Source organism: Panthera leo, chromosome A2 (assembly GCF_018350215.1).
Source record: "Panthera leo isolate Ple1 chromosome A2, P.leo_Ple1_pat1.1, whole genome shotgun sequence".
In the NCBI taxonomy this organism is placed as follows: domain Eukaryota; kingdom Metazoa; phylum Chordata; class Mammalia; order Carnivora; family Felidae; genus Panthera; species Panthera leo.
In genome coordinates this window covers 8,318,256-8,344,645 of record NC_056680.1, presented here as the reverse complement: position 1 = coordinate 8,344,645, position 26,390 = coordinate 8,318,256, and the positions used below count along the sequence as shown (strand labels likewise).

Below are 26,390 nucleotides of genomic sequence, written 5' to 3'. Positions count from 1 at the left end.
GCAAAGAGCCTGCTTCGGATTTTCTCGCTGCCCCTCCCCCATTCATGCTTGCTCTCTCTCAAAATAAATAAACTTTAAAAAATTGTCTTTAAAAAAAAGTGTTTATTCAGGAAAATCGGAATGGCAGGTGAGAGCGGTGGGAGGCTGGGATACTTTTTGCCTGCGGCTGCTTCCTGCCAGCCAGGCCAGGACCTGAAAGTCACCACCTGGCCTTGGAAATGAACAGCAGCAGATTGGAAATAGGTAGGATTCTCCTTGTGGGATGAATGGGAAAGGCCAAGTTCTCCTAACCAGCCTGAGGTTGGGATCGTGGTTGCCACAGACTGGCAAACTGGGCAGCGGTTGAGCGGCCTGGTGAATGAGGCAGCCAGTGACGGCTCCACATACTGCAAGGGTCCAGAAAGCTGCCTGCAGGTGCGAGGCTGCGCGCATGCGCTGAGAGACGTGGCGCGCGCCCCGCGGTTCCATGCAACCTGCTCAGGGGGAGGCGGCGCGCATGCGCTGAGAGACCCTAAGAGAGCGCGGCAGGAAGCCAAAGCAGGTCCAGCCTGCAAGCTGCCGAATATATACAGGGCCACCAGCACGGAGCCTCAGTGACTCTCAGGTGGCTGTCTCTGGCTAATCTGGAAGCGAGGCCGAACCAGGGGCGCCTCCTAGAGGAAACCTGCTTCAAAACCAAAACCCAAACCTGAGCAGATACATCAGCAGCTACACGATGTGGGGGAAACACTCTCCAGGGTTAGATCAGTTAATCACTGAACAAAGAAAGTAGAGCCGTCACCACCGAAATTCTTCATGGGGGAAGAGGGAATGACTCCGAATTGTTAACAATATATTATTTAAAACGTCCATTTTGGGGGCACCTGGGTGGCTCAGTCGGTTAAGTGTCCGACTTCTGCTCGGATCATGATCTCACCGTTGGTGGGTTTGAACCCTGCGTAGGGCTCCGTGCCCACAGCTCAGAGCCTGGAGCCTGCTTCAGATTCTGTGTCTCCCTCTCTCCCTGCCCTTCCCCCGCTCACACTCTGTCTCTCAAAACAAACATTAAAAAAAATTTTAAAAACAAAAAATAAGTACAAATAAAATGTCCATTTTGAACAACAACAACAAAAAAATCGCATGACTTACACTGAGGAAAATGGTCAACAGAACGTTTCTCTGAGGGCGTCCAGATGTTGGGCTTCAAAGCGGCCATTATAAACATGTTCAAGGAACTGAAGGGAACAGTGTTTGAAGAACGAGAGGCAAATGCGATGGCAATGACTCATGAAGAGAGGATCTTAATCAAGAGACAAAAAGCATAGAAAAGAACAACGTAAGTTCTGGACTTGGGAGCTCTCTTTGATGATCTGGGCTCCCACAATGCCCTGGACTTCCCAGGTAACAGCCCGGGCCTCTGTGTGGCACCTGCCCGTTTACATGGCTGTCTTGCCGGCCCCACCTTGGCTGCAGGCAGGGAGGGAAGGCCCTGAGCTGTCTGCTCCGGGAGCCTGAGCTGCAGATCTGATGGTATGAGGACTGCGCAAGTCCTTCTCCTCCGCTTGGGCCTCGGTGTCCTCCCTGTGGAGTGGGTCCTGTGGGATCTGGTGATGGGAGGACAGGGCCCTGGCCGAGGCGAGGCGCCCTCCCACCCCCCCCACGCCCCCAAGGCATTCGCCACCATGCAGGGAGCAGGGAATGAGTCCACCGGAAGGCAAGGCTGTGAGTTTTCTCATCTGTTTAATTTATTACTGTTTGACATCCAGTGACACTGACATACCCCCGCCGGGCCTGCGGACCCCGGCCCCGGCGAGTCTGACCTGTCCGATAAAATACAGTACAAGGAGTGGACGGCTACAAAAACATGCATCCACGGCTTAAACTACAGTGATTCCAAACTGCGGCCGCAACAGTACTGCCGGGAAAGGAAAGACAACCAGGTGTCGCGTGTTCCCCAATTCATGATTCTTTTTTTTTTTTTTCTTGTTTTAAACAGTTAATGCTGTTACAAACGCTACTGATGCCGGGACGGGGCCAGACACAAACAGTCCTACATCTTCTCTGCCGTATAAATATGGAAGATTTTCGTTTATACAGTTTCCCCCAAGTCTGAAACTACATCTGCTGCTACCCGTTACTGCTAAGGGCTACGCCGCCTCGGCTCTGGAACCAGGGGCCCGGGGTCGAGACTCTGGAATGTTGGGACTCAGTCTTCCTCGCTGCCACTTCCTGAGCGGTCCTGGAGGGGGACAGGAGGAGAGAGCACAAGTCAGCCCTGCAGCCGAGGGCACCCGTCCCCTCCCCGGGGCCTACCTGGGCTCTAAGCACGTTCGGGAACTGAACAGCCTTGGCTGGGTGTGAGGCCAGAGGCGGGGCAGCCTTTGGCTTCACCCCCACCGCCACGGCCAAATCTCAATGTCATTTGCTCCCAAGGACTGGCCCCCGCGCCTCCATCGACTCTTCCTCGAGATCTGGGAGGCTCGCTGGGCCTTCTCTGCTTCCTCCCACCACCGTGTGCCTATCCCTGTGCCCCCGACCTGTGGCATCAAAACCACCTTGGTTACGTAAGAGGTCTGCTCTTCTGTGTGAATGGTTTAAACAGCTTGGCAAGGGCCACAAAACGCTTTGCTGGATCCGGCTGGGCAGATGGGGAGCTTCACAGCCCAGACCCTCTTCTCCAGAAACACAGGCCAGCCCTCCATGTTCAGGACACCACTAATGTCCTCCTCATAAGGTCATCATGTATGTCTACAGTCAGATTTACTCCGAGGTAGCAGTTTTTGCTGCTATCCTTGAAAATGGCATGACAAAAATAGCAACGATGAAAAGGGCCCTGAGGCGGTTTCGCTGGGCCAAGCACCACGTAATCCTCCTGACCTCCCTGCTTTGTGAAAGTGGAAACTGAGGCTCAAAAGTGAAGCGAACATCCCAGGTCCCAGTGCGGGGAAGGGCCGAACATCCCGGCCACAGCCAGAGGGCAAAGCGTATCTGAACCCAGCGGGTGGGTCTGCCACCCCCCCATGCCCACAAAAATGCCCACCGTGGGCTGGATGCTCCCGTAGCTTCTCCCCAATGCAGAGGGAACGCGGCACCGACATTCCACTCGCGGCAGCGCTCACGGGTCTTGTAATTTCAGATCATGGCATTTTTGTTTTTGTTTTTATCCACTACCATTCTTGGGAGATCATCCTACATAGGCCGGAACGGAGCCACGAGCGGAGGCCTCGGGGTGTTCCCCATAGATTACACAGGGCAAGGGCCTGCCGAAAGCCTCCGCTACCGAGGGTGCTGTGTCTGCTCAGAGAGACAGACGGGGGACAGTCTGGTGGCATCTTCAACCCCAGCGTCTCCTGACCCCGCCCCCGATACAAACCCGGCACCGCTGGCCTCAGCATGGCGGCCCCGGTGTCCTGGAGAGGCAACGCTGCCCAAGTCGCACAGACTTGGGTCTCGAGCTATGTGCCATGTACGATCCTAAGCCTCAGCCTTCCCATCCGTGGGGAGGGCTATTAGAGCACTGACCCTCCCAAGGCCGTGCCAGAGGTCTTGGATCTGGCATGGGGACGCATCTCCCAAGACCCAACTGCCACTGGCTACCTGCTCCTGCTCAGGCCGGGGCTCCGGGGGCTCACCTCCTCCTGCTCCTCTTCACTGTCATCATCGCTCACCACCGGCTTGGCCCGGGATCCGCGGCTCGGTCGCCGTCGGCCGCCCTTCAGCCTATCCTGTGCCTTCTCCTTCCGGCCGAGCTTGATCTTCACTTTGACAGAGCGGGCTGGGGGGGGGGGGGGGGGGGACCAGAAAGCGGGGGGGAAAAGAAAGACAGACGTGAGCTGGGGAGAGAACGGCGAGCCGAGCCAGGGGCGGCCGGGGGCTGCCTGGCTGTGACGTGGGCTTGCCACAGCACCCACCGCGGGGACTCACACTCAGACTCGGAGCCCTCCTCCTCGCCCTCCTCCTCCTCCTCGCTCTCCTCGCCCTCGCTGTCGTCCTCTTTTTCAATTTTCTGCCGCACACTGGTGAACACCGACTGTAGGACGATGGAATCTTCGTAGATCTGGAAGGAGACGTGGGGTTTGAGTGAGCTGGGGCCACGGGCCCTGCCCTCTGGCAAGGACAGCCTGTACAGGGTAGAGTGTCATCTCAGTAACCCTTTCCCAATCAGTTCCTGAGAGAACAGGAGGCTTATGAAATGGCCCCGGAGAACAGGGTGGGTGTGTTAGTTTAGGAACGGCTACGGGTTCCTTCCTCCCTCTGAAGAATCCCAGAGAGCATTTGCTTTTCAAGTCGCTGGAAACACATGTCCCTTGTCTAAGGCAGTGTTTCCCCCAAACTTAGAGGAGTGTAAAATCCCTTTTCCAGGAGGCATCTACCCTAGACACACTTAGGAACAGTTTGCTAACGTGAGGTTGTATGTGTATGCTAATCTCATTGCAGGAAAGAACGTATCTACACAATTCCTTTCGAGGGAGTCCCTAGCGAATTCAAAATAAAATTTAACATGTACACTGGATCGCTCATAGGGTCATCCTGGATGGATGGGACTGAGTTTATTTCCTCCGATCTGCTTGTTATTCTCTTTGCCCCTTTTAGTAAGGAATACATTGCCTTTTTTTTTTTTTTTTAACGTTTATTTATTTTGAGAGAGAGAGAGTGCAAGAGCAGGGGAGGGGCAGAGAGAGAGAGAGAGAGAGAGAGAATGAATCATAAGTAGGCTCCACACTGTCAGGGCAGAGCCCGACTTGGGGCTCGAACTCAAAAACTATGAGATCGTGACCTGAGCCAAAATCCAGAGTTGGACGCTTAAATGATTGAGCCACCCAGGCACCCCTACATTGCTTTTATAATTGGCAAAATATTCAAAGTTGTTGGGAATTTTTTAAAAGTTTTTATTTATTTTGAGAGCAAGAGAGAGAGAGAGAGAGAGAGAGAGAGAGAGAGAGAGAGAGCGCTCACGAGCACAAGTCAAAGAAGGGCAGAGAAAGAGGGAGAAAGAGAATACCAAGCAGTCTCCATGCTGTCAGCACAGAGCCCAATGTGGGGCTCTTACTCACAAACTGTGAGATCAAGACCTGAGCCCAGATCAAGAGTCGGACGTTTAACTGACTGACCCACCCAGGCTCCCCAGGAATTTTTTTTTTTTTTTTTTTTTTTTTAAATCAGTCAATTCAAAATGGAGTGAGGGGCAGGCTGGCTTGGGGCCTAGCTGTGAAGGTGGCCAAAGCTAGGAGCGGCTGCCCTCAGCCCCAGGCGCCTCCTCACCAGGGAGCCCTCCAGGTTGAAGGTCTGAGCGTTCTGGCACAGCAGCATGACGTCCTTCTCCAGGTCATTGAGGCTGCGATACTTGTGGTTGCGGATGCGCTCCTGCGGGCAGGGTTCGAGAAGCAGCCTTACCTTGGGAATCTGCCTTGTGCCCAGGGACCCTGGGGCCGGGAGTCCCTCTGCCTCACGCGGTCACGGCCCAGTCTTCCGGGTGACTCTGTTTAGACTTGGACGCTCAGGCCCACTGAACACAAGAGCTGCCTGGCCAAAGCCCAGGCCGTGGGTGATCCCGAAGGAGCCTCAAACGCTGGCTGCCCACCGACACGACCGTGGGACCCTCTCCCCCAACCTGCACTACAGGTCTCTTGAGGCCACGAGGAACCCCAAGAGCCCGTGACTGGGTCCCGGGTCAGACGGTCTGGGTGCTGCCCAGTTTGCTCCTGGTCATGTCTCACACACTCCTCGTAGCTCCCAGAGGGGGGTGCCCATGGAAGGTACCGGGTCAGACCCCAAACACTAATGTAGGCACATCCCTGCAGAGAAACCCCAGTTCCCACATCCCACGCCAGGGTTACCTTTATCTTCTTGAAGTCCACAGGCTTGCGGATGAGCTCGTAGTACTCGGGCAGTTCCTTGCGGGACGGCAGCTGGATGAACACCTCGCTGAGCTGACGTCCACTACTACTGCAAAGCGGGACACAGCGGGCGTCACTCACAGGCCCCGCCTGCTGGGAGAGCCCCCACTTGGCCAGCGCCCATTGTTTGAGGACAAAAAGGGTGAGAGAGTCGATGCGTGCAGGAGTGATTTCCTGTGAGTTCTGAAACATTCTCTCGAGAGGCGACCATGCACAGAGAGGCCGGGGATGCATCTGAATCCAGCCTCTGCCCTCACCCCAATCCTCCCTGCCCCTGGAGGGAATGTCGCCAAATACCGTAAAAGCCTTGGCACTCGAAAGAGGCAGAATCACAATTATAATTATGTATGATACAAAAATCTGCTTATGTTGCAGTGAACTTCAGAGAATTTAGCAAAAACCCGTGGAAGAGAAAGATGCCCCCTGGAAAGACGCTAACAGAAGACAAAAGCAGTTTACTGGTGCTTGCTATTGGGAAAGCGCTGGTTTTCCACAGGGGAGCAGAGGAAAGCCGCGTCCCGAGCGGCCCTGAGGCGTGGTGGGGTCTCACACTGGTCTCCTGGGCCTCGCCTTTGGGGGAGCCATGCACTCGGCCACCAGGCTGTGCCATGCCCACGCCTGGCTCTGTCTGGGGACAGGAGCTCGGAGGGACAGCACTCCTGGGGCCTGCCTGAGGAGGAAGGGAGCAGGCACGTCAAGGACTGGCAGATGGGAGAAGTCAACTCTCAGGAGCTCAGTCTCCCCTTCTGCTCTGTCAGCCCTGGAGGACAGGGACCCTGCCTCGTGGGACCCAGGGAGCCGGTGACCTGGTCGAGGCCCTGCTCTGCAGGTCCTCTCTCATCACCTAGGACCCCACACACGCTGGCTGTGGTTTCATCTGGGTCCCACAGCCCAAGCGTCTGGCCCCTGGCCTGGGCTCCTTTCCAACTGCTTAGCAACTTGGCTTTTTCAAAGTCACCTCTGTGAGATGGACGACCGGGTCTCAGTGCTGCCGGCAGGCTGAGGCCCTTTGGCTCCTGGCAACTGTGGCCTCCTCATGAGCACTTCCTCTCTTCTTTTCAAGAGAGTTCTAGAAGGACAGAGCAGCCCACCCTCTCCAGCCTGCTGTCTGCACATACTGAACGCACCCCGTTCTCCTTTTTGTTTACTATTCTGGAAGTCAGTAGTACCAGCACAATTGTGTTTTGAGTTTTGCTGCTGGATGCTCCCAACATCACAACTGCGTTGAGCAGTGGCTTTGTTTGGGGTGCCTGGGGGACTCAGTCGGTTGGACGTCCGACTTCAGCTCAGGTCATGATCTCGCAGTCTGTGAGTTCGAGCCCCGCGTCGGGCTCTGTGCTGACAACTCAGAACCTGAAGCCTGCTTCAGACTCTGTGTCTCCTCTCTGCCCCTCCCCCACCCACACTCTGGCTCTCTCGCTCAAAAATAAATCTAACGTTAAAAAAAAAAGAAAAGCAGCAGCTTTGCCAAGACAGCCTCCCTGAGGCCGGGATTCTGGAAGCTTTTTGCCCATTTGGGGTTCCTGTGCCTCATGAGTGCCCTGGCCCACCTCCCGCGGCTGAGGTCTCCCGAGGTGCAGGCCCGACAGACATGAGCTGGAATCCAGTCCCTGCACCTTTTGTACTCTAGACACCGGACATTTGGTCCTTGCTCTGGGCTGGGCACTTGACATACACGTTCTCCCTAAACTGTTATTCCAACTGCTGCAACGAGCACGTGGAGGTGGGAGGTTCGGCAAGCCGTGCCCAGACGCAGCCCGCCTCGGGCCTCCGCCTTCCAGCCCGTCCTTCAGGTTGTGCCAAGCGGGGATGCCTGCGCTCAGCGAGTGCCAGCCTCCCCCTTCCTTCCGGGCTGAGCGTTTAGCCACGTCCTGCCCCATACTGGGTCCAGCGGGTCACAGATAGGGGAGGGCAAGCCACCCGCGGGCCGTCGTTCCCAGGCCGTGGGCCCCTGCCTGGAGTCGCAGGCTTCCCCTCTCCTGGAAATGGCCGGGGGTGGTTTGGCCACAGAGAACGGGAGCTTGTTTGCATCAACTCCAAAAACGCCAGGAGGTATCAGGAGGCCCCGGGCGCTCTCCTTGGGCCAGGCAGACCTGAGCCGCAGCCCACCGCCCACCAACCTGCACGCATCCCGCGATCTCCCCCGTAACCTCCCAAGAGCTCCTCCTCCTCATGCTGACAGAACGGTCAGACACACTAACGGCATTTCTCTCGCACAAGGGACTCCCTTCCTCAGTGAGACAGACTGAGGTTTTCTCCATTTCACTTTTTAGAGACGCCAATTGACCCGCAAGATTCACTCTGCAGCGCGCTACTGGGTGTGGAGACTGTGCCGCACGGGGCGTGAGGGCTGGGCTCCGTCGGCCACACGTGCTCACTGGTGGCATCCAGGATGGTGGCTGAGCCTTGACACGCGCGCGGCCCTCAAAGGAGCTCACGAAGCAGGACTCTAGCGCTGGAATACAGTGCAAAAAAGTTTTGTAATAAAACCCTCTCTCCTCCGCTGGGCTAAGAAACTGCTGGAGAAAGGAAAGGATAGCGAGCAACGGGGCCGTCTTACAAACCTCTAGAATAATGGCGTCACTGAGGATAAAGGTCCGCTTGGCCACCCTGCCTAACGTTTCTCTGGTGCAGTGAGCTCTGAGTGCGGATGGCCTGGGATTGGGAGCATGTGACAGAGGGACAGCGCACCAGGACGACGGGGGACTTTTAAAGCCACCCTCTCTCGAATAGTAAAGACCTTTTGGAAATCCACAAAGCCCCGAGATGTCATTTTTTATCCTCAGGAGTCCTCTGGAGACCCCTGCCCTGCCACCATGACTGCGGCGGCAGGCTTGGGGCCAAGAGCCTTCCTCACGTCTGCATCAGAGGTAGACAAGTCACGGCTGCCTACCTCCCCGAGCATAAAACCCAAAGTCCTTCTGGTGGCAGCTTGTCCCTCCAGTGTGGGCTGTCCGTGGCCTCTAACATCAGCGTCTTTCTCTCAACCTCCTCAGAATCATCAAAGCCACCGCTCCCAGGGAGACCCAGCTGCAGCCCTCAGTTCTCTGACCCGCACCCAGGTCCCCTCACATAGTGTAATAAAAAAGAATGACGGAGGGGCGCCTGGGTGGCTCAGTCGTTTAAGCATCCGACTCTGATTTCAGCTCGGGTCATGATCTCGCAGTTCGTGGGTTCGAATCCTGCATGGGGCTCTGTGCTGGCAGCGCGGAGCCTGCTTGGATTCTCTCTCTCCACCCCTCCCCCACTCTCCCTCCCAAAATAAATAAACTTAAAAAAAAAAAAAAAAAAAAAAGAAGGAAAAGAATGATGGAGACGTAAGACAGAGGCACAGATCTTCAGGTGTGCCAGGCTGCCAGACCCTTGGGACCTGGGTGGGCTTGACCTCTTCTTGCACTTGCTGTTACGGGATCTCGCATGGTAAGCTCCCAGTTCTGGCCGCCTCCCTCATCGCTGTCAGATTTGTCCCTCTGGCACTTGCCACACGGTCCGCCTGTCTATGTGCTGCTGGCCGGGACCCGGGCGGTGGCGGTTCTGGGGATCATGAAGCAGGTGGCTGCAGACACTCACGTCCGAGTGTCTGCCTTGCACTTCTTTGGGGAATACGCCTGGAGCCGGAAGTGCCTGACAGCAGGGTAGGGGGCGTTCAGCTTCACGAGATACGGGTGGGGGGACGGGCCCCCCGCTGCCTTTTTCAGCAGCAGATGGGCTGTTCTCATCCCGTCTGCTGCGCTCACGGTCAGCCCTCCTCGGCGTGGCTCTTCTACAACCCGGCTGTGAACCGGTATCTCCCTGTGGTTTTAACTCACGGTCCCTTGACGGGCAGTGAGGCCGGGCACTCTTTCACGGGCGGAACGGTCACCGGCAACCTCTCTCCGGCACTGCCTGTTCACGTCTTTCTCCTCCCCCAGAGCGGCCTTTGCTGGACAGGTTCACCGCAAACACCTTTTCCAGTCTGTGGCGTGTCTTCTCATTCTCTCGATGGTGTCTTTTGGTGAATGGACCTAACTTTCAATCAAATTCCGACTTACCAATACTTCCTTTTGCACTTGGTGTTTCTCTTGCCCTGTCACACAGGTATTGCGTCTTCTTCTAGAAACGCTGACAATTCAATGTTTTTCTTTCTTTCCTTCTTTTTTTTTTTAAAGTTTATTTATTTTGAGAGAGACAGAGAGATTGAGCAGGGGAGGGGCAGAGAGAGGGGGAGAGAGAGAATCCCAAGCAGGCTCTGCGCTGTCAACACAGAGCCCGATGTGTGGCTCGAACTCAGAACTGCAAGATCATGACCCGAGCCGAACCAAGAGTCAGACGCTTAACCGACTGAGCCGCCCAGGCGCGCCGGACAATTCAACCCTTTTACAGAATTAGAGATGAAGCCAGTCACCCGGAGCAGTGGTCATTCCACCCTACCAGATCCTGTGTGTCTGTGTCCTCGCTGAACTAGAACACGGGCCATGAGGGCAGTGACCTCGCCGTTTTATTTGCTGCTCTATCTCTGGCACCTGGAACGAAGCCTGGTACACAGCAGGAACTCAATGTTAGCCGAATGAAAGAAACAGACTGGGGTGAAAACCTCAGGGCCGAGGAGCAGGGTTCAAACTCGGCTATGACGAAGGTCAGCTAGGAATAAGAGTGTTTCGTCGCCCCAACACGGTCATCTATACACCGCCCTGTTCCGGAAAAGACTGGCAGCAACTACTGGCAACCCCACTGCCCCCCAAAAGGATAGAACCGCGACCTCTCTGCATCAGAGACATCATCCATCCATATCCCTAACAGACTGAAACACCAGAGAGGCTGTGAGAGCTGGTGGCAGGCAGGGCTTGGGCACACGCCCCCCCCGGACTAAGTCGGGGACTTCTCCCACCCTTTCCCATACGCTGCTCAAAATCATGGGTCAGCAAACTTTTTCTGCAACCCACCCACTGGGTATAAATCTTTTAGGTTTTGTGGGCCATGCCGTCTCTGTCACAACTACTCAGTTCCTGCCACTGTTGCACAAAAGTGGCCACAGACAACACGCAGAAAAGTGAGCTTTGGCTGTGTTCCACCACCACTTCTGTTATGAATGATGAAATTTGAATTTCATAGAATTGTATGTCATGGAATAATATTCTTTTTTGAAATTTTCCAAATCATCTAAAAATAGCATTCCTAATTCACAGGTGATACACATACAGCTGGTGGGCCAGACTTCACAAGCAATCAACCAAAGGTGGTACCCAAGGTAGATCCTTCTAGTCCAGTACAGAAGTGGTCCTGATCTGCCAGGAAGTACTCCCTCTCTGTCCCTCAGCCCTGCCTGCCTTCCCAGAGTCAAGTTCAGACCATTTTCCTGTGACATCTTTAAGCCCCGGGACCATGTTCTCTTTGGACCCTCCATCAATTAACCAAGCCTACAAGGTCCTGGATAAGAGGAGCTCAGGTGTTTCAAAACTGATTTAGCTGCAGGGGCATCTGGGTGACTGTTTGAGCGTCCGACTCTTGCTTCTGGCTCAGGCCATGGTCTCCCAGTTCATGAGTTCAAGCCCCACGTTGGGCTCTGCACAGACAGCTCGGGGACTGCTTGGGATTCTCTCTCTCTCTGCCCCTTCCCAGCTCGTGAGTGTTCTTTCTCTCACAATATATACACCTTAAAAAGTTTTTAATTAAAAAAAAAAATCAGAACTGATTTAGCTGTTGACAATTCATGGGTATTCTGAATTGTAGACAATTCAGAAGGTATTCCACAGGGACGCCTGGGTGACTCAGTCGGTTAAACGTCTGACTTTTGGTTTTGGCTCAGGTCGTATCTCATGGTTCTTCAGACTGAGCCCCATATTGGGCTCTGTGTCGAGCCTGCGTGGGATGGAGAAGCCTGCATGGAATTCGATCTCTCTTTCAAAATAAATAAATAAACATTAAGCGAAAAAAAGGTATTCCATAAACAAAATTTGAAAGTGGAATGATTTGAACGTATTCATTTACTTGATCAGTCGAGTCGCTTTCTAGGTTCAGTCTGTTGCCACACTACAAAAGTTTATGAAGAGCCTCCACTTGCCGCGTGTACCCCCCCGAAAGGGTAACCTGAGCGTTGGGTCTTAGGGCCGCGTGGCACACAAGTGATTCTGATTCCAGCACCAACGAAAGGAAATGATGTTCAGCAACGAGTCCACTGAGAACAATGGTCTACAGGCCATCGGTCCTGTGCCCTCCACGCTCTCCCAGTAGCCAGAACCGGGGGAAGCTTTATTTCAGGGTGCACGTGCCAAGGCCAAGACTGGCTGTAGGTTATGATGCTGATTAAGTGTCTGATGAGCCCACAGTTTCAAATGAGCCAACGACATACCTGGGGGCACATGTCTCTTAATATAGTTTGATGAAACCTGTATCTCATGTTTTTAATTTTTTCTTAACACCTATTCATTTTTAAGAGACAGAGAGAGACAGAGCGCAAGCAGGGGAGGACACAGAATGGGCTCCAGGCTCTGAGCTGTCTGCAAGGAGCTGGATGTGGGGCTCAGACTCATAAACCGCGAGATCGTGACCTGAGCTGAAGTCAGCTGATTAACCGACTGAGCCACCCAGGCTCCCCAAGACCATTTCTTTATTATTTTCCTTGCATAGAGAAGGAGCACATTGCTGAAATGCATGAGCACTTTAGAAGGATCTCACACAGGCCCCACATCAGGCTCCATACTGACAGTGTGGAGCCTGCCTGGGATTCTCCCTCGCTCCCTCTCTCTGCTCTTCCTCAGCTTGCTCTGATAAACTTAAAAAAAAAAAAAGAAAAAAAAGAAAGAAGGATCTGACACGGGATTCTGAGGGAAGCAGAGGGTGGGACTGGTTCACCCCGATCTACTTATTTCTGGAGTCCAGTGTACCTGTCCTTTTTTGAGCTTATATGTAATTCTAGTTGTTTTTTTTTTTTTTAAATATTTTAATGTTTATTTGTGCCGAGAGAGAGTGGTGTGTGCGCACGTGGGGGAGGGGCGGGGAGGGAGAGAGAGGATCCCAAGCAGGCTCCACACTGTCAGAGTGGAGCCTGACGTGGGGCTCAATCCCACAAACTAAGATCATGACCTGAGCCAATACGAAGAGTCAGACGCTTAACCAACTGAGCCACCCAGGCGCCTCTCTACTTTTTTTTTTAAGTTTATTTTCAGACAGAAAGAGAGACCGATGTATGCGTGCACACATGCGAGCCACATAGGACAGAGACAGAGAGAAAGAGAGAATTCCGAGCAGTCTCCGTGCTCAGCACAGAGCCTGACTTGGGGCTTGATCTCACTGTTGAGAGATCATGGCCGGAGCTGACATCAAGAGTCAGACGTTTAACCGACTGAGCCACCCAGGCGCGCCTGTAATTCTAGTTTTAAGAGCCTTCTAAGACCGCTGCGCCGTTTTCTTTTCTTTGGTGTGCTCCATTTCTGACCACTCACCAGCAGGAAGTGAAGCCTCAGATGGAATCGGCAGGATGACAAATGGGGCAGGTGCAACTGCACGCGGCAGACTCGGCACAACGCGGCAGGGCTGCCTGGGCTGATCCTCCCGTGGCTCAGAGCCCCCACTGGGCCCGCAGCCTGGCCTGGGCCCTGATGATGGGGATCAGTACTTTTCGGAAGACATCTCACCTCAGCGTTTCTCACGACAGGCTCTGGGCTGGGGGCCAGAAAGAAGTGCTGACCCCAGACTTGGACCCATGGGCAGAGGGCTGGCTTCTCCTGGGGCACACCCATTCTGAGCTTGGACTCCAGACAAAGGGCTGTCTGCTACCCTCTCTTCTGCCACAAGGGGACTATCTTGAGGGGCTTGCTGCCACCTGCAGTCACCTCTCCTGGGGGGACGCTTCGTGGGTGACAAACTTCTCTGGGGCTTGTTACACTGCCCGGTTTTCTTGCAAATCAAAGGTACAAACCTTTCAACTCTGAAAGCCATCTTCTCTTTGATTCTAATCAGGGAGGTGCAGGGCTCCTGCGAGGGCACGGGGGACGTGACTGCAGGTTTTGCGCAGTGGCTGCCAGGCCCAGGCTGAGGCTGCTGCTGCCCCGGCTCTGGCCGGGGCCCTTCACCATGGACATGGATTCGGGGCTGGTCTACGGGCGGCATGCCTGGCCCGCGACGTCTCTCTCGGGGTCTCTATAATCCCATTTAGGGGATTCTCCTTCTGTGCTGTGGACTCAGAAATGGAGACATGGACATGGATGAGGAACCCAGATCTCTGTGACCTTCAAGCCCTCTGGCCCGTTTAGGGTTGCTGCCTCTTGGCAGGGTAGAGGGGGAAGGGGGCCCAGAGGGGCTGCTCAGCGGGGTTCAGCCATGGGAGGTTCAGCTGGGGAAGCCTCTAGACATGCACCATCTTTCTGAGCCATCGTGAGTAACTTGCAAGGATCTCCTAAGAACAAAGATGTTCTCTTCTGTGACATCAGTACGGTCAAGTTCAGGAAACCTGGCACGGACACCTCTGCTGCTTGGCATGTGATCTTTACAGCAGCTGTGACTCTGCCCTATCGCTGGTAAAGGTCAAGCTCAAAACCCCCGTGGAGAGCACAGGTTCTATGGAGGGTCCTCTGGAGCCTGCCTGCTTAAATGGCTCCTTCCGGCAGATGCAGTTCTCTAAAACCTCCCCCAAGGCACCAAGTACACATTTCAGAGCACACACCTGCTGACCAGCATTTGGAGACAGTGCCCAGATACCCTGGCTCGCTTCTGCTGATGCCCTCTGAAGGATTAAGGGATGGAGACATCAACTGGCAGCACACGAGCCCCACGACAAGGTCCCAACCTGACCGGGAACCTGTGCCTAGCTCATCTGTTCTTATTTGATCTTATTTTTTGCAAACATTTTCTAATGTTTTTATTATTTCTGAAAGAGACAGTGTGACTGGGGAGGGGGGCAGAGAGAGAGACACAGAATCTGAAGCAGGCTCCAGACTCTGAACTGTCAGCACGGAGCCTGATGAGGGGCTCAAACTCACAAAACCGCAAGATCATGACCTGAGCCGAAGTCGAACGCTCAACAAACTGAGCCACCCAGGTGCCCCTGCATGTTTGGATTTTAGAGCGAAAACCGCTACCTCCAACGTTCTTTTTTTAACGTTTGTTTATTTTTGAGAGAGAGACAGCACAGGTGAGGAGGTAGAGAGAGACGGGATAGAGGAACTGAAGCAGGACCTGTGCTGAGAGCAGTGAGCCTGATGTGGGGCTCGAACTCACAAACCGTGAGATCATGACCTGAGCTGAAGCTGGACGCTCAACAGACTGAGCCACGCGGGTGCCCCTCCAACTTACGTTCTTAATTCTGGTTCCAATTCTGGCTGTTAATTACAGGGTTCCCTGATGCAGTTTGAGATTTCCAAGCACCAAGGAGAAGGGACCCTGTGGGGTCCTGAACATGGGAGCGGCCCATTATAGCTCCCTTGCCTTCCTTGGCTTCCTCTAGACATAGGATGCCCATGCCCTTGGCCTCAGGACTCCTGTGTATGCTGTCTCCTGTCCCCTTTGCCTAGGACACTCTTTTCTTCCTCTTCCCCTGGAAGAGGTGCAGGCCCCTACGTATCTTCAGGCTCTGCTTCTGTGGCACACCTCTTCAGGCCACACTGGACACAGGGGCCTTGGGAGGAACGGGTGTGGCAGCCCTAACGGAAACAGGTGCGAAGGGACCGAAAGTTTCTCGATCAGGAGGTTACCTTTGGTAGATGAGGGCAGAAGCACAAGGTAATGTCAAATGTGATCGCACTGGTGTTTAAATACACCTGGGGGAGACCTCGAAGTAGGTAATCAAAAGCAACATCTGGAGTGACGCCAACGAACAGAAGGGCGACCCTGCTCACACACAGCAGCAGAGGTGCAGAAGAACCGCTGCTGTCACATGAGTGCGTGGAGACGCGGCCCCGGCTCCCACAGGCGCTGGGGGGGAAACCGCAGCACCAGGGCCTCCTGCCCGCCGAGGCAGACTCGGGACACGGCGAATCCAAAGGCTGACAACGTCCTGTAATTATTCTTTGGTGCCAGGGAGGAACCAAGCTGTTAACGATTCGTTCTGTCCTCAGGCTTCGTGTTTAACTCAAGTACAGAATTTAGCTAATGAAAAAGTTCTGGAAAGTAAAAAAAAATAAAATAAATAAAAAATAATTTTTAATACAAATCTTTCATGGTCCCTTCTGGAAAGGAGTTATGTTGGCAGTCTGAGACAAGAAAGCGTGTGTTAGGCTACTTCCAAATTTATTCCGTTCTTATTCTTTTTGGTGTGGCACAGTAGCTGGTCCCTCAGAACCTTCCAGGTGCCTGGCAAGCGTGCCCTAAGAATTTCACCTGGTCCGAAGAGAGGCCTGGTTTTTGCCCTAGGCTCCTGGGAGGTGAACTCTCAGCCCTTGAAATGTCCTGCCTGATGGGCTGCCTTTGTTTACCTGGGGTCCTCGGGCCCAGAGAGTCTAAGAATGTGATTTAGGGTAGTGGCGATGGGTCAGTGTGGTGTCAGCTCAAACCACAGAGGGCCTGGAGCCTGAGGCCAGTCACGTGGGTGGTCAGTCGTGTCTGTGAACAAGTTCCAATAAAAACTCTAGACGTTAAGGGTTCCTTGGCTGGCAGCGCCCTGCGTGTCTTGTCTCTTAATGCCGCCAGGAGAAATCTGCTGTCAGCGACTCTCGGGGGAGAGGGTGGCTGGAAAACCCGTACACAGAACTCTCTGGGACTCTGGCCCCCATGTCAATCTTTGTCCTTTCACTGTAACAAACTGAATCTGTGAGTTTAACAGCTTTCAGAGAGTTCAGGGTCCGCCTAGAGAGTTGGCCAGCCTCAGGGTGGTCCTGGATCCCTGAGCTCCGCGGCTGGTGTCCGGGGTGAGAGTGGTCTCACTTCTCACCCAATTGTCTCAACGCGGGGAAACCATACTGTTGTTTTCCCCAGGGTTTCAAACTCTGTGTTAATGAACGTCAAAAACATCCATCAAACAGGTCAGCCTTTTACCCAAACATCATCTTTGAAAGTATTTGCGATGAAGTAACTTTTTCAGCAGGAAAATGAGACTATTTTCCCGAGTCTCCGAGTGCCCTGCTTGATCTTCTGTGTGACCACAGCAAAGCAGCAGGTCGATGGACGTGCTCCAATCGTGAACCAAAGGTTTCTCAATGTCAGCACGGGGAGGATTCCTTTACCCACCATGTGTACCAGTTCACTTGCAACTCCCCCACGTCTCTTCCCAGTCCTGTGACGCCATCTGCTGCGGGAAGACGCGGGGTTAAATGTGAACCCCGCACCAAGGCCTCCACCGGGGCGCCCTGCCACGCGGGTATCAGGTCGACTGGGAGTGCAGCTCTGGGATTCCAGAGCCGGGGCCTTTCATCAAACTGGATCCCGGAGTCCCCACCAGGATCTCAGCCGCCTGCAAGAGAACAGTCTCAACAAGGGATCACTGAAGCCCTCAGAGCCGGGTTTAGTGTGATGGCTGACTAATCACTCAATCTCGCACGTGCAAGAAAAACTCTTGCAGATGTGGAAAGACAACTGTTGGCAGCAGCCAGGGGAACCACTTCCTCTTTTCTCACATGATACACAACGAAGAATGATGCTCAGAAGGTCACAGGATGACTGAAAAAACGGACACGTTTTTGGCCGCTTCCAAGTATCTTTTTTTTTTTTCTTTTAAACCGAGGCGTGACACAATACAGGAAAGCACACCTATCTTGAACGTGTAATGTTTTCACGTCTTGAGGTGACCACTGTTCGATACCCATCACCATGGGTCAGCTTCTGAACTTCCCATAACTGGAAGCATACAGTAGGTACCGGTCGGCATCTGGCTTCTTTCACTCAAACAAAATGACTAGAAGATTCTCCCAGGGAGCGTCAGAATGTCTGTCTGGGGGTTTTGGAATTCTGCTCTTTGATTAGGCCACCACTGAGAGAGTTTTCCTACGGATGGACACCAGGCTGTTTTGTTTGAGGCGGTCACGATCCAGGCTGCTACGCACACGTGCTTGTATGTGTCTTTTGGTGACATGCACGGCTCAACGATCTCTGGGTGAGAAGGTTTACGGCCAAAGCGCCGTCCACCCCGAAGCGGCACGTAGGTACAACTACTCCACGTCCTTGCCGGCTCTTAACGCGGTTCTGGCCATTCTGGTGGGCCTACAGAAAGAAGCGCCTCTGGTTTTCCCGTGTGCTCCCTCGACATTGTGCACTGACCCCGACCACCTTTTCACACGCTGACGGGTCACTGGGATGTCTTCTTCCAGGAGTCCGTCTGCGACTCTTGCCCATTTTAAGATTTCAGCCTGCGGGAGCACCCACTGACTTTGTGAGGGCGTCCTCGGATGAACCAATGTTCTTAGTTTCAGTGAAGCCGAATTTATGAGTCTTCTACGGACAGCAGTGCCTGTGTCCGTTCAGGAAGTCTACGCCTACGTCGAGGCCGGGAAGACGTTCATCCGCGCCTTCCTCGAGAACTGTTTTCCCTTTCACGTTCACGTCTGGTATCCATTTCAAGTTAACATACGGGTAAAGTGTGGGGCAGGGTCAAAGTTCATCTTCTCCATTTGGATATCCAAAAGATCAGCAGGACTTTCTCAGAAGTCCATCCTTGCCCCCTAACCTTCAAGGGTCTTCTTCATTTTGACAATTTTAAGACTCCCTCGCAAGAAGATCATTGGGAAGAAAACACTGGGGTCTGTAATTTTCACTGATTTTCGCACACTCCATGTTTTATCGTGGGGCTGGATCCCACGACCTTGGGATCATGACCCGAGCCGAAATCAAGAGGTGGACACTCAACCAACTGAGCCCAGGTGACCCCTGCATATTCCATATTTTAAATAATTGTGAGTCTTCTATGTTTTTTGTGTGGCATTTGCCTCAAAGGTGAAGCCTGCAAATTAGCTCAGCATTTTCTTCTCAATACTGCAGCTATGTTTTGAGAATGGGTGGCTGAACTTCAATAGGCCTTTCTCAGCCATTTGTTCCTCTTAATAATAAAGAATTCTTTTTTATTCTTATTATTTATTTAAAGTTTATCTTACTTATTTTAAGGGAGAGCGTGTGCGTGCACACCAGCAGGAGAGGGGCAGTGAGAGAGGGAGAGAGAAAATCCCAAGCAGGCTCCACGCTGACAGTGCAAAGCCCAATGCGGAGCTTGAGCGCACGAAATGGGACATCATGACCTGAGCCAAAATCAAGAGTCGGACGCTTAACTGACGGAGCCACCCAGGAGCCCCTAAAAGACTCTTTTTTGAAAGGCAACTTGTATCTTTTGTTTGGGTATTATAACATCACCACCCCCCAAAATTTCACACTTGGTAAGAGCCTCTCCAAATGATATGCTGACGGCTTACACCCTGACACTTTTCCCTCCTACAGATTACAGCTTATCCTTACTTCGCGTAACGACTAAGTGCCAAGTGTTACTATAAAGTCAAGCTGGACAACCTTCCCGTTACTGGAACAGCCGTACTGGCCGGTATGGACCAGAAAGGGGAGCAGAACCACCTGAGTCCTGAGCAAGGCACAGGCCTCGTACCTGTAGCCACCTCTTGTCAGTCCACACGACCTGCCTCGAGCTGGCAGAATGTGCACCTGTTCCCTTGAAGGGCCTGGGAGGACGTTATTTTGCTATTTATATGGTACTTGTGATCCACAAATCGATCTGCCGCAGTCTTGAATCTGGTGTGTGTGTGTTCCTCGAGTGGAACCCGGTCTGTCTTCTCAACGTGCAGCCCACCCGTGACGGCCCAGACCAAGAGGGCCAGAACGAAAACCAGAATTGCTGGTCACACAAGTGTGGGGAGACGGTGGAAAGTCTAGAGAAACAAAGCTGCCTGTTCCGTGCTCTCGCCCCGCGGACCTCCTCGCCATCGTCCGGCATCCGTGCGATCGGTGCCCATCACAGCACAGACCCCTGCCTCTCCACCTCGCTCACCCCTGGCCTCTTGAGGCCTCTCCACCGGCTCTTGCCTCTGTTGGAGCACTCATCCCAGACCTCCCTTCCTCAGGGCTGCCCTCAAATGTCACCTTCCCTGAAAAGAGCACCCCGTCTCTACCTCCCCACCACGCTCTCTCTTCCTGTCACCACAGCTGACGCCGTGCGCTTCCCTCTTGCAGACAGTATATTTCAGGAGGGCAGGGTCCCGGGACAAGGACAGGCAGCCAGTGCTCGTGGAGGGACTGACCCGACGACCGGCTTGGAGGCACCTCCGAGGACCTCCGAGGACCCCCAAGGCCCGCCCGCCATGCTCCCCGACTTACCTGTCCTTGTACTTGATCACGGCATCTACGATCTTCTTCATCTTCTTGGTGAGGTTGGGAGGGTTGGGGGAGAGCTTCTCGGCGGGTGGCCGCCCGCGCTTCTTCTGCTTCTTGCTGTCATCGTCCTTGTCGCGGCTGCGGGTGCTGGTGGTCGGGGTGGAGGAGCCGGCGTCGCCGTCCCGCTTGCGCTTCCGAGAGGATTTCTTCTGCCGGACCTCCTCTTCGATCTCCTCCAGCGTGCCTTCCTCGATGGCCTTCAGGGTCAATAGTGGTAAAATAGGACAGCCAGCACCGAGGTCGACAGGCAAAGGCCGCGGCGCAGACCCGCGGGGCACAGCTGGGCGGGACGCTCACAGGGGCTCTCGACGGGCCCCGGGGGACCAGGGCAGGCCTGTGTGCCTCCGTGTGCCCTGGCGCCCGCCTGTCCTTAACAAACAGACAGTCGCATTTCTTTAGCAATTAGAGGCATATCCTCACTGAATGGAGACTGAAGACTTGAACCCTGGAATCCCTCCACCCACAGTGGCACTAGACCCTCTGCATTTTTCTCAAAATCTGGCAAAACATACAGAACAGAAAACTGACCGCTGTAACTATTTTTAAGCGTGCGGTTCACTGGCATCAGGTACATTCACGCTGCGTGCAGCCAGCGTTGCCAGCCGCCTTCAGGATGCTCCCGGCTCTTCCCACGAACACGTGCGGGACTGGGGACAGAGCTACGGTCACATCCACATACCACAACGGGACTCATGTTTTTCCTTACTAGATCCTGGGTGTATTTCCTGCCGTTTTTCTGCAACGTAATTTTCAATGTCTGCTTATTCCATTGTACGACACACCCTCGTTTAAACATCCCCTGTTCTTGGGCGTTTAGGGGGTTTCTGTTTGGGGGAGGGGTGCCAGTGTAACCAATGCCACGACTGACAGCTGTGTGGCTTGTACATGGATTCGTGGAAGTGGAAGTGCTGAGCAGAAGAGGCTGTATCTGAACGATATTAATTTTCAAACAATACCAACTTCATACTTCTCAAAGGTAATAATCAACTTGCACATTTTATCCCCGCAAGTAAAGAACTAAGAAGCCACGTTTCCAGGGGAGCCCGGAATCAGGAAAGGGAGTGGGGGCGGGACTCACAGGGATGTGCTGGTCGTCCCCTCACACGTGTCAGCTGTGACCGTGAGCAGGACACAGGACCATGAGCTGAGGACACAGCGGGGAAAAAACCCCTCACAGAGGAGAGAGCGTAAGCAGACAAATATCTTGCAAGCGTGGCACAAAGCGTGTCGATTGCCAAGAAGGAGGGTGAGTGGTGCTCTGATGGTGGGGCAGACGTGCCCAGGTCGGGGGTCAAGGGCGCACCTCAGAGGAGGTAGCACCAGGCTGAGATCTGAAGAGAGGGGGTGGGAAAGGCATCCAGGCCAAAGGAACAGCTGGAAGAGCGCGTGGCAGGCAGGAGCCACTGCAAGGTTGGCACGGGGGAGGGCATGTCCTGGGAGCCCAGGGTGGGTGCGGAGGGTGGAACAGTGTTCCCCGAAGTTCATGTCCGTGTCCAACTTCAGAACGTGATCTTATGTTGAAATAGGATGTTTAAAGATGTAATTACTTAAAGAGCAGAATGAAATCATCCTGTGTCAGGGTGGGCCCACAACTCCAATGAGAATGTCCCCGAGAGAGACAGGAAAGGACACAAAGACACACGGGGGAGAGGCCACGGAAGATGGCGGACTTGAACGATGGGGCCACAGGCCAAGGAGCCACAGCAAGCTGGAGGAGGCAAGGAAGGGGCCTCCCCTAGAACCTTCAGAGGAAAAAGGGTCTTACTGACACCTTGACTTCAGTCTCTAAGCCTCCAGAACCGTCAGAGAATACACTGCTGTAGTTTTAAGTGACCCAGTTTGTGGTCACTGTCGCAGCCACCCTAGGGACGCAAGACTAGGGTCTCTGGTCCTGAGGCCCGGACACGCAGGTCAGAAGGGCACATGCCAGCAACATTCTCAAGAGTTTTGGTACATGTGGCACCAGAGCGGCTGCCAGAAAAGTGAGGCCAGTTAAAGGGCCAGCACTAAGAAAAGAGAGTACTTGTTTTGGGCAAATGTGTTTTGCTTTTTGTTTTATTAATGCAAATTCTTAACGGGTATGACATACAAAAAGGCACACGCTTTGTAGGGAAAGCATCACCTTCTCGACAAATGGGGCTGGAACAATTGGCCGTCCACTTGTAAAAGAATGGAGTCGGATCCCTACCTCACACCCTAAACAAGAACTGCTCGGAAAGGGCCATGGGCCCACGTGTAAAAGCTGAAATTCTAAAACCCCTTGAAATAAAACACAGGGGTGAATCTTTGTGCTCCTGCATTTCTCAGTGGACTCTTAGACACCATACCGCAGCACAAGCAGGAGAAAAATAGATACGCTGGACGTCGTCAGAATTAAAAACATTTGTGCTTCAAAGGACGCCATCGAGAAAGTGAAACAATAAACCGCAGAATAGGAAAAAATACCTGCAAACCATACATCTGATGAAATGACTTTTGAAGAAGATCCGCAAATGGCCCACAAGCACATCAGGAGATGTCCTACCCCACTGGGCACTAAGAAAATGCAAATAAAGACCACAACGAAGTTACCACTTCAGAACCACCAGAATGACTGCAATCAAAAGGGCAGGTGACAAATATAGGTAGGGTTATGCAGAAACTGGATCTGTCACATGCTGCCGGTGGGAAAGCAAAATGGCTCAGCCGCTTTGGAAAACAGTCTGACAGCTCCTCAAAAGACTAAACACAAAATTACCATCTGACTCAGCGATTCTATTTCTAGATATCTATGTGAGAGAAATCACAACGTGTTTCCTCACAAAGTCTTGTCCACCAACGTTCACAGCAGCGTTGTTCACGATAGCCAAGGGGTGGAAACAGGCCAAGTGTCTGCACGAACAGAGACATCACCACCGTGTGGCCTATCTGTCCAACAGAATGCTGCTCGGCCTTGGAAAGGAATGATACTTGCTACCGCATGGATAAACCTCGGAAAGAGTCTGCGTGCTGGAAGAAGCCAGACGCCAAAGGATAGCACGTTGCTCCATTTATACGAAACGTCCAGAGCAACAGCTAGTGGGAATAAAGGGACAGAAGGGTAGCTGAAGAGGATGGGGCTTCTTTCTGAGGTGACAAGAATGTTCTTAAGCTGACCTGTGGTGACCACTGCACAACTTGGAATATACTAAAACTGCTGACTTGTACAGCTTAAGTGAGCTTAGTGGTATATGAATTCTATTTTCAAAAAAACAAAAAAAGGGGCACCTGGGTGGCTCAGTCGGTTAAGTGTCTGACTTCGACTCAGGTCGTGATCTCACAGTCCATGAGTTCGAGCCCTATGTCAGGCTCCGTGTTAACAGCTCAGAGCCTGGAGCCTGCTTCGGATTCTGTCTTCCTCTCTCTCTCTCTGCCCCTCCCCCACTCATGCTCTGTCTCTGTCTCTCTCTCTTTCAAAAACAAACATTAAAAAAAAAAAGAAGTGAATCAATAGGGGCGCCTGGGTGGCTCAGTCGGTTAAGCATCTGATTTTGGCTCAGGTCATGATCTCAGTTTGTAGTTTGAGCCCCACATCGGGCTCTGTGCTGGCAGCTCAAAGCCTGGAGCCTGCTTGGGATTCTGGGTCTCCCTCTTTCTGCCCCTCCCCCACTCACACCCTGTCTCTGTCTCTCAAGAATAAATAAACGTTAAAAAAAAATGATACTAGCCCACGGGCAACTGTTTTTTAAAGGGCACCCGTGTCTCAACCGTGGGAGTGTACGACCATGGGAGTCGTACAGGTCTGTGTTTGGGCCTATGCTCCATCAACTGGGGTTCTCTTCTCGTCCCTGGAGCTCGGGGCTGAAGGGTGAGGAGCAGGACAAGCCACCTGCCCCACCCGAGGGTCGCCTGGTTCCCCAGCATGTTTCAGTGGTCCCCTCTTGAGCACAGCTCAGCGGGCAAGCTCACTAGTCTGGGTGGTTCTGAGCTTCTTGGATGGGGCCAGGGCTGCTGGACGTCATGCACTGAGGAACCACTGGGGCCCATAGTTAACCAGGAGGAACCCCAGGGAGTGCAACTGGAGACTTGGCAAGGCAGTATCATTTATCCCGGGGTGTGCCAATCAACAAGGCAACCTGAACGCCCCCCACCTGCTTTCCTGGAAAGTGTTGCTTCATGGGCATTTTTGTCAAACTCCATGGCCAGATTCCCAGCCATCACTTCTGCACTCAGAGCCCCGAGCCTGGGGAAAGGCCTGACCTGTCACCACAACTCCGTTGCCACCTGTGCTGGCACAGTGGGCCGACCAGACCCCTGAGGCCCCGACTCAGCCGCCTACACCTGCTGCTGCCAGGGACCCAGGCGCGTCTGCTGAAAACCATGACCATGTCACTTGTGAGCAGCTGTGATGCTGAGCCTGGGTAGGGACCTGCTTCCTCCCCCCACCACAGCCGGGTGAGGAGTCCAGCTCTGGGAGGCAAAGTGCCCAGAGTGAGGTTGTCTGATCCCGGCTGGCACTCCCTACCGTGTGGCAGGGCATTTCGATCACTAACTCGTCGCTGCCTTTCCCACTGATGGGGGAGTGACCCCTGAAGACCACGCAGAGCCGAGGCCAGTTACGCCTAAGTGGTGAGTCCCGAGCTGCCTCGGGGCCACGTGGGCGCTCTCTCCTGTGCGGGTCTGGAGGAACCGAATGAGCTGACCCCACACCAGAGGCATCACTGTCACTAATGAAAACCAAGAGGGGCCGGAAGGGAGCCCACTCGGGTTCTGGATGAGGCCCACGGTACAGCAGCTAGCCTCTGCTCCCCCGACCCCGTCCCCAGCTGGCCCTCTCCAGCATGTACCTTGAGCCACTGCTTCTCGGTCAGCGAGTCGCTGTAGTCCACCTCCTTGCGGTGGCGGGAGCCTCGGCCAAACATTTTCTCCTCTTCCTCCTCGCAGGTCAGACGCTCTACCTCGGCATCGTCCTTGATGATCCACGAGGGGAGCTCATCCTCCTCCATCAGGCGCGGCTTCCGCTTGGGGTTTCGGGCCTCCTCACGCCTGCGGTCCAGGTCCATGCGCTGGGGGACGCGGGGCAAGGGGGCAGAGGGAGAGAGGCGTGAGCATGAGGAGAGCTGCGCGCATACAAAGGGCACGTGGCCAGGGGAGGCCTCTCTGCCTGACACAGATGCTACAAGGCAGCTCAACAGAGGCTCTGGAGTTTGCAACGGCCAGGCCGCCCCGGTGCTGACAGTAGACCCTTGCTAGGAGCTCCGGCTTGAGGCAGAAAATTCCAGAACAGACGGCAGAAGAGAGGCTGAGGGCCCACACTCTGATTCCATGCTGACCAGTGCTCTCTACCCAGGGCTCAGGAGCACCTGTGACTGACCACTGGCCTGGGACAGTGTCAACTCCCTCTGAAAGGGAGCCTCAAGGGCAAAGGACTCAGGAGAACACGCATTCTGCAGTACTGAGGATCCAAAGGGGACCCTGTGTGTGTGTGTGTGTGTGTGTGTGTGTGTGTGTGCGCGCGCATGTGTGCGCGCGCACCACCACTGCTGCAACACTCCTTGGAAGCCACAGAAGAAAAATGGGTCATTTAGGAGGCAGTGTGCGGCCACCTCGTGAAACGCCCCTGGCTCCGTTACCCGCAGGACACCACCGTCACCGAGACGTTTTGCTCGATCTCGTGTTGACAGGGTGGGGCGCGTGAAGCCGCAGGGCACCCTGTGAGCCCGTGAGGCGGGAACAGTGCCTCTGCCTCTGCGCGGTGCTTACCATGAACAGGTCAAACTCCTCCTCGTGCCGGGCAATCATCTGGTTCACCGTCTCGTCGTCGGGCACCTCGTCTTCTTCCTAGAAGGTGGCACACATTTAGTTCGGGTGCGGAGAGGCCGGGCTGGGCGGCGGCAGGCCACGGGCAACGAGCTGGCGGTCCCGGTCCGGCTGCGGTGGATGGGGACCCACGCGGCAGCGAGAGGCACACACGCACACGCACACGCACGCTCCGTGGGGTCAGGGCCCTTGCTGGCCGTCTCAGCCGGGAAGCCGAGGACCGGATGGGCGTGGAGACTGAACTACCCCTCTCACCTTTAGAGGTGGCTCCTCCAGGTCGGGGTTGACGCCCGCTGGCGGAGGGGCAGTGTGGGCGAAGCTGGCACTGCCGCTGCCCGTGCTGCAGTGTCTGCTCTGTGGATAAATAGAGGACTTCAGGCTCCAGGGCTGTCAATCCGGCGCCTTTCACCAGTAGTTTAGAAAAAAAAACCACTTCAAAGAAAAAGCAAGTACTCATCCTCT

At 54.0% G+C, this 26,390-nt stretch overlaps 1 protein-coding gene across 8 annotated transcripts in view; it reads right to left on the bottom strand.

The window, feature by feature from the left end:
* Window positions 1-1,700: 1,700 nt before the first annotated feature.
* Window positions 1,701-26,390, bottom strand: part of SMARCA4 (SWI/SNF related, matrix associated, actin dependent regulator of chromatin, subfamily a, member 4) — an 89,714-nt gene continuing 65,024 nt past the window's right edge. For 2 of the 8 annotated variants that reach the window (XM_042928449.1, XM_042928448.1), the window contains exons 27-35: window positions 26,184-26,282; window positions 25,872-25,949; window positions 24,956-25,174; window positions 20,094-20,356; window positions 5,817-5,925; window positions 5,242-5,343; window positions 3,904-4,036; window positions 3,612-3,754; window positions 1,701-2,218 (exon numbers count right to left, since the gene is read on the bottom strand). In XM_042928449.1, coding sequence (XP_042784383.1) covers window positions 2,186-2,218; window positions 3,612-3,754; window positions 3,904-4,036; window positions 5,242-5,343; window positions 5,817-5,925; window positions 20,094-20,356; window positions 24,956-25,174; window positions 25,872-25,949; window positions 26,184-26,282 — 1,179 coding nt within the window. In that variant the 3' untranslated portion in view covers window positions 1,701-2,185. The other 6 variants (XM_042928450.1, XM_042928451.1, XM_042928452.1 and 3 more) reach the window with 6 other exon arrangements.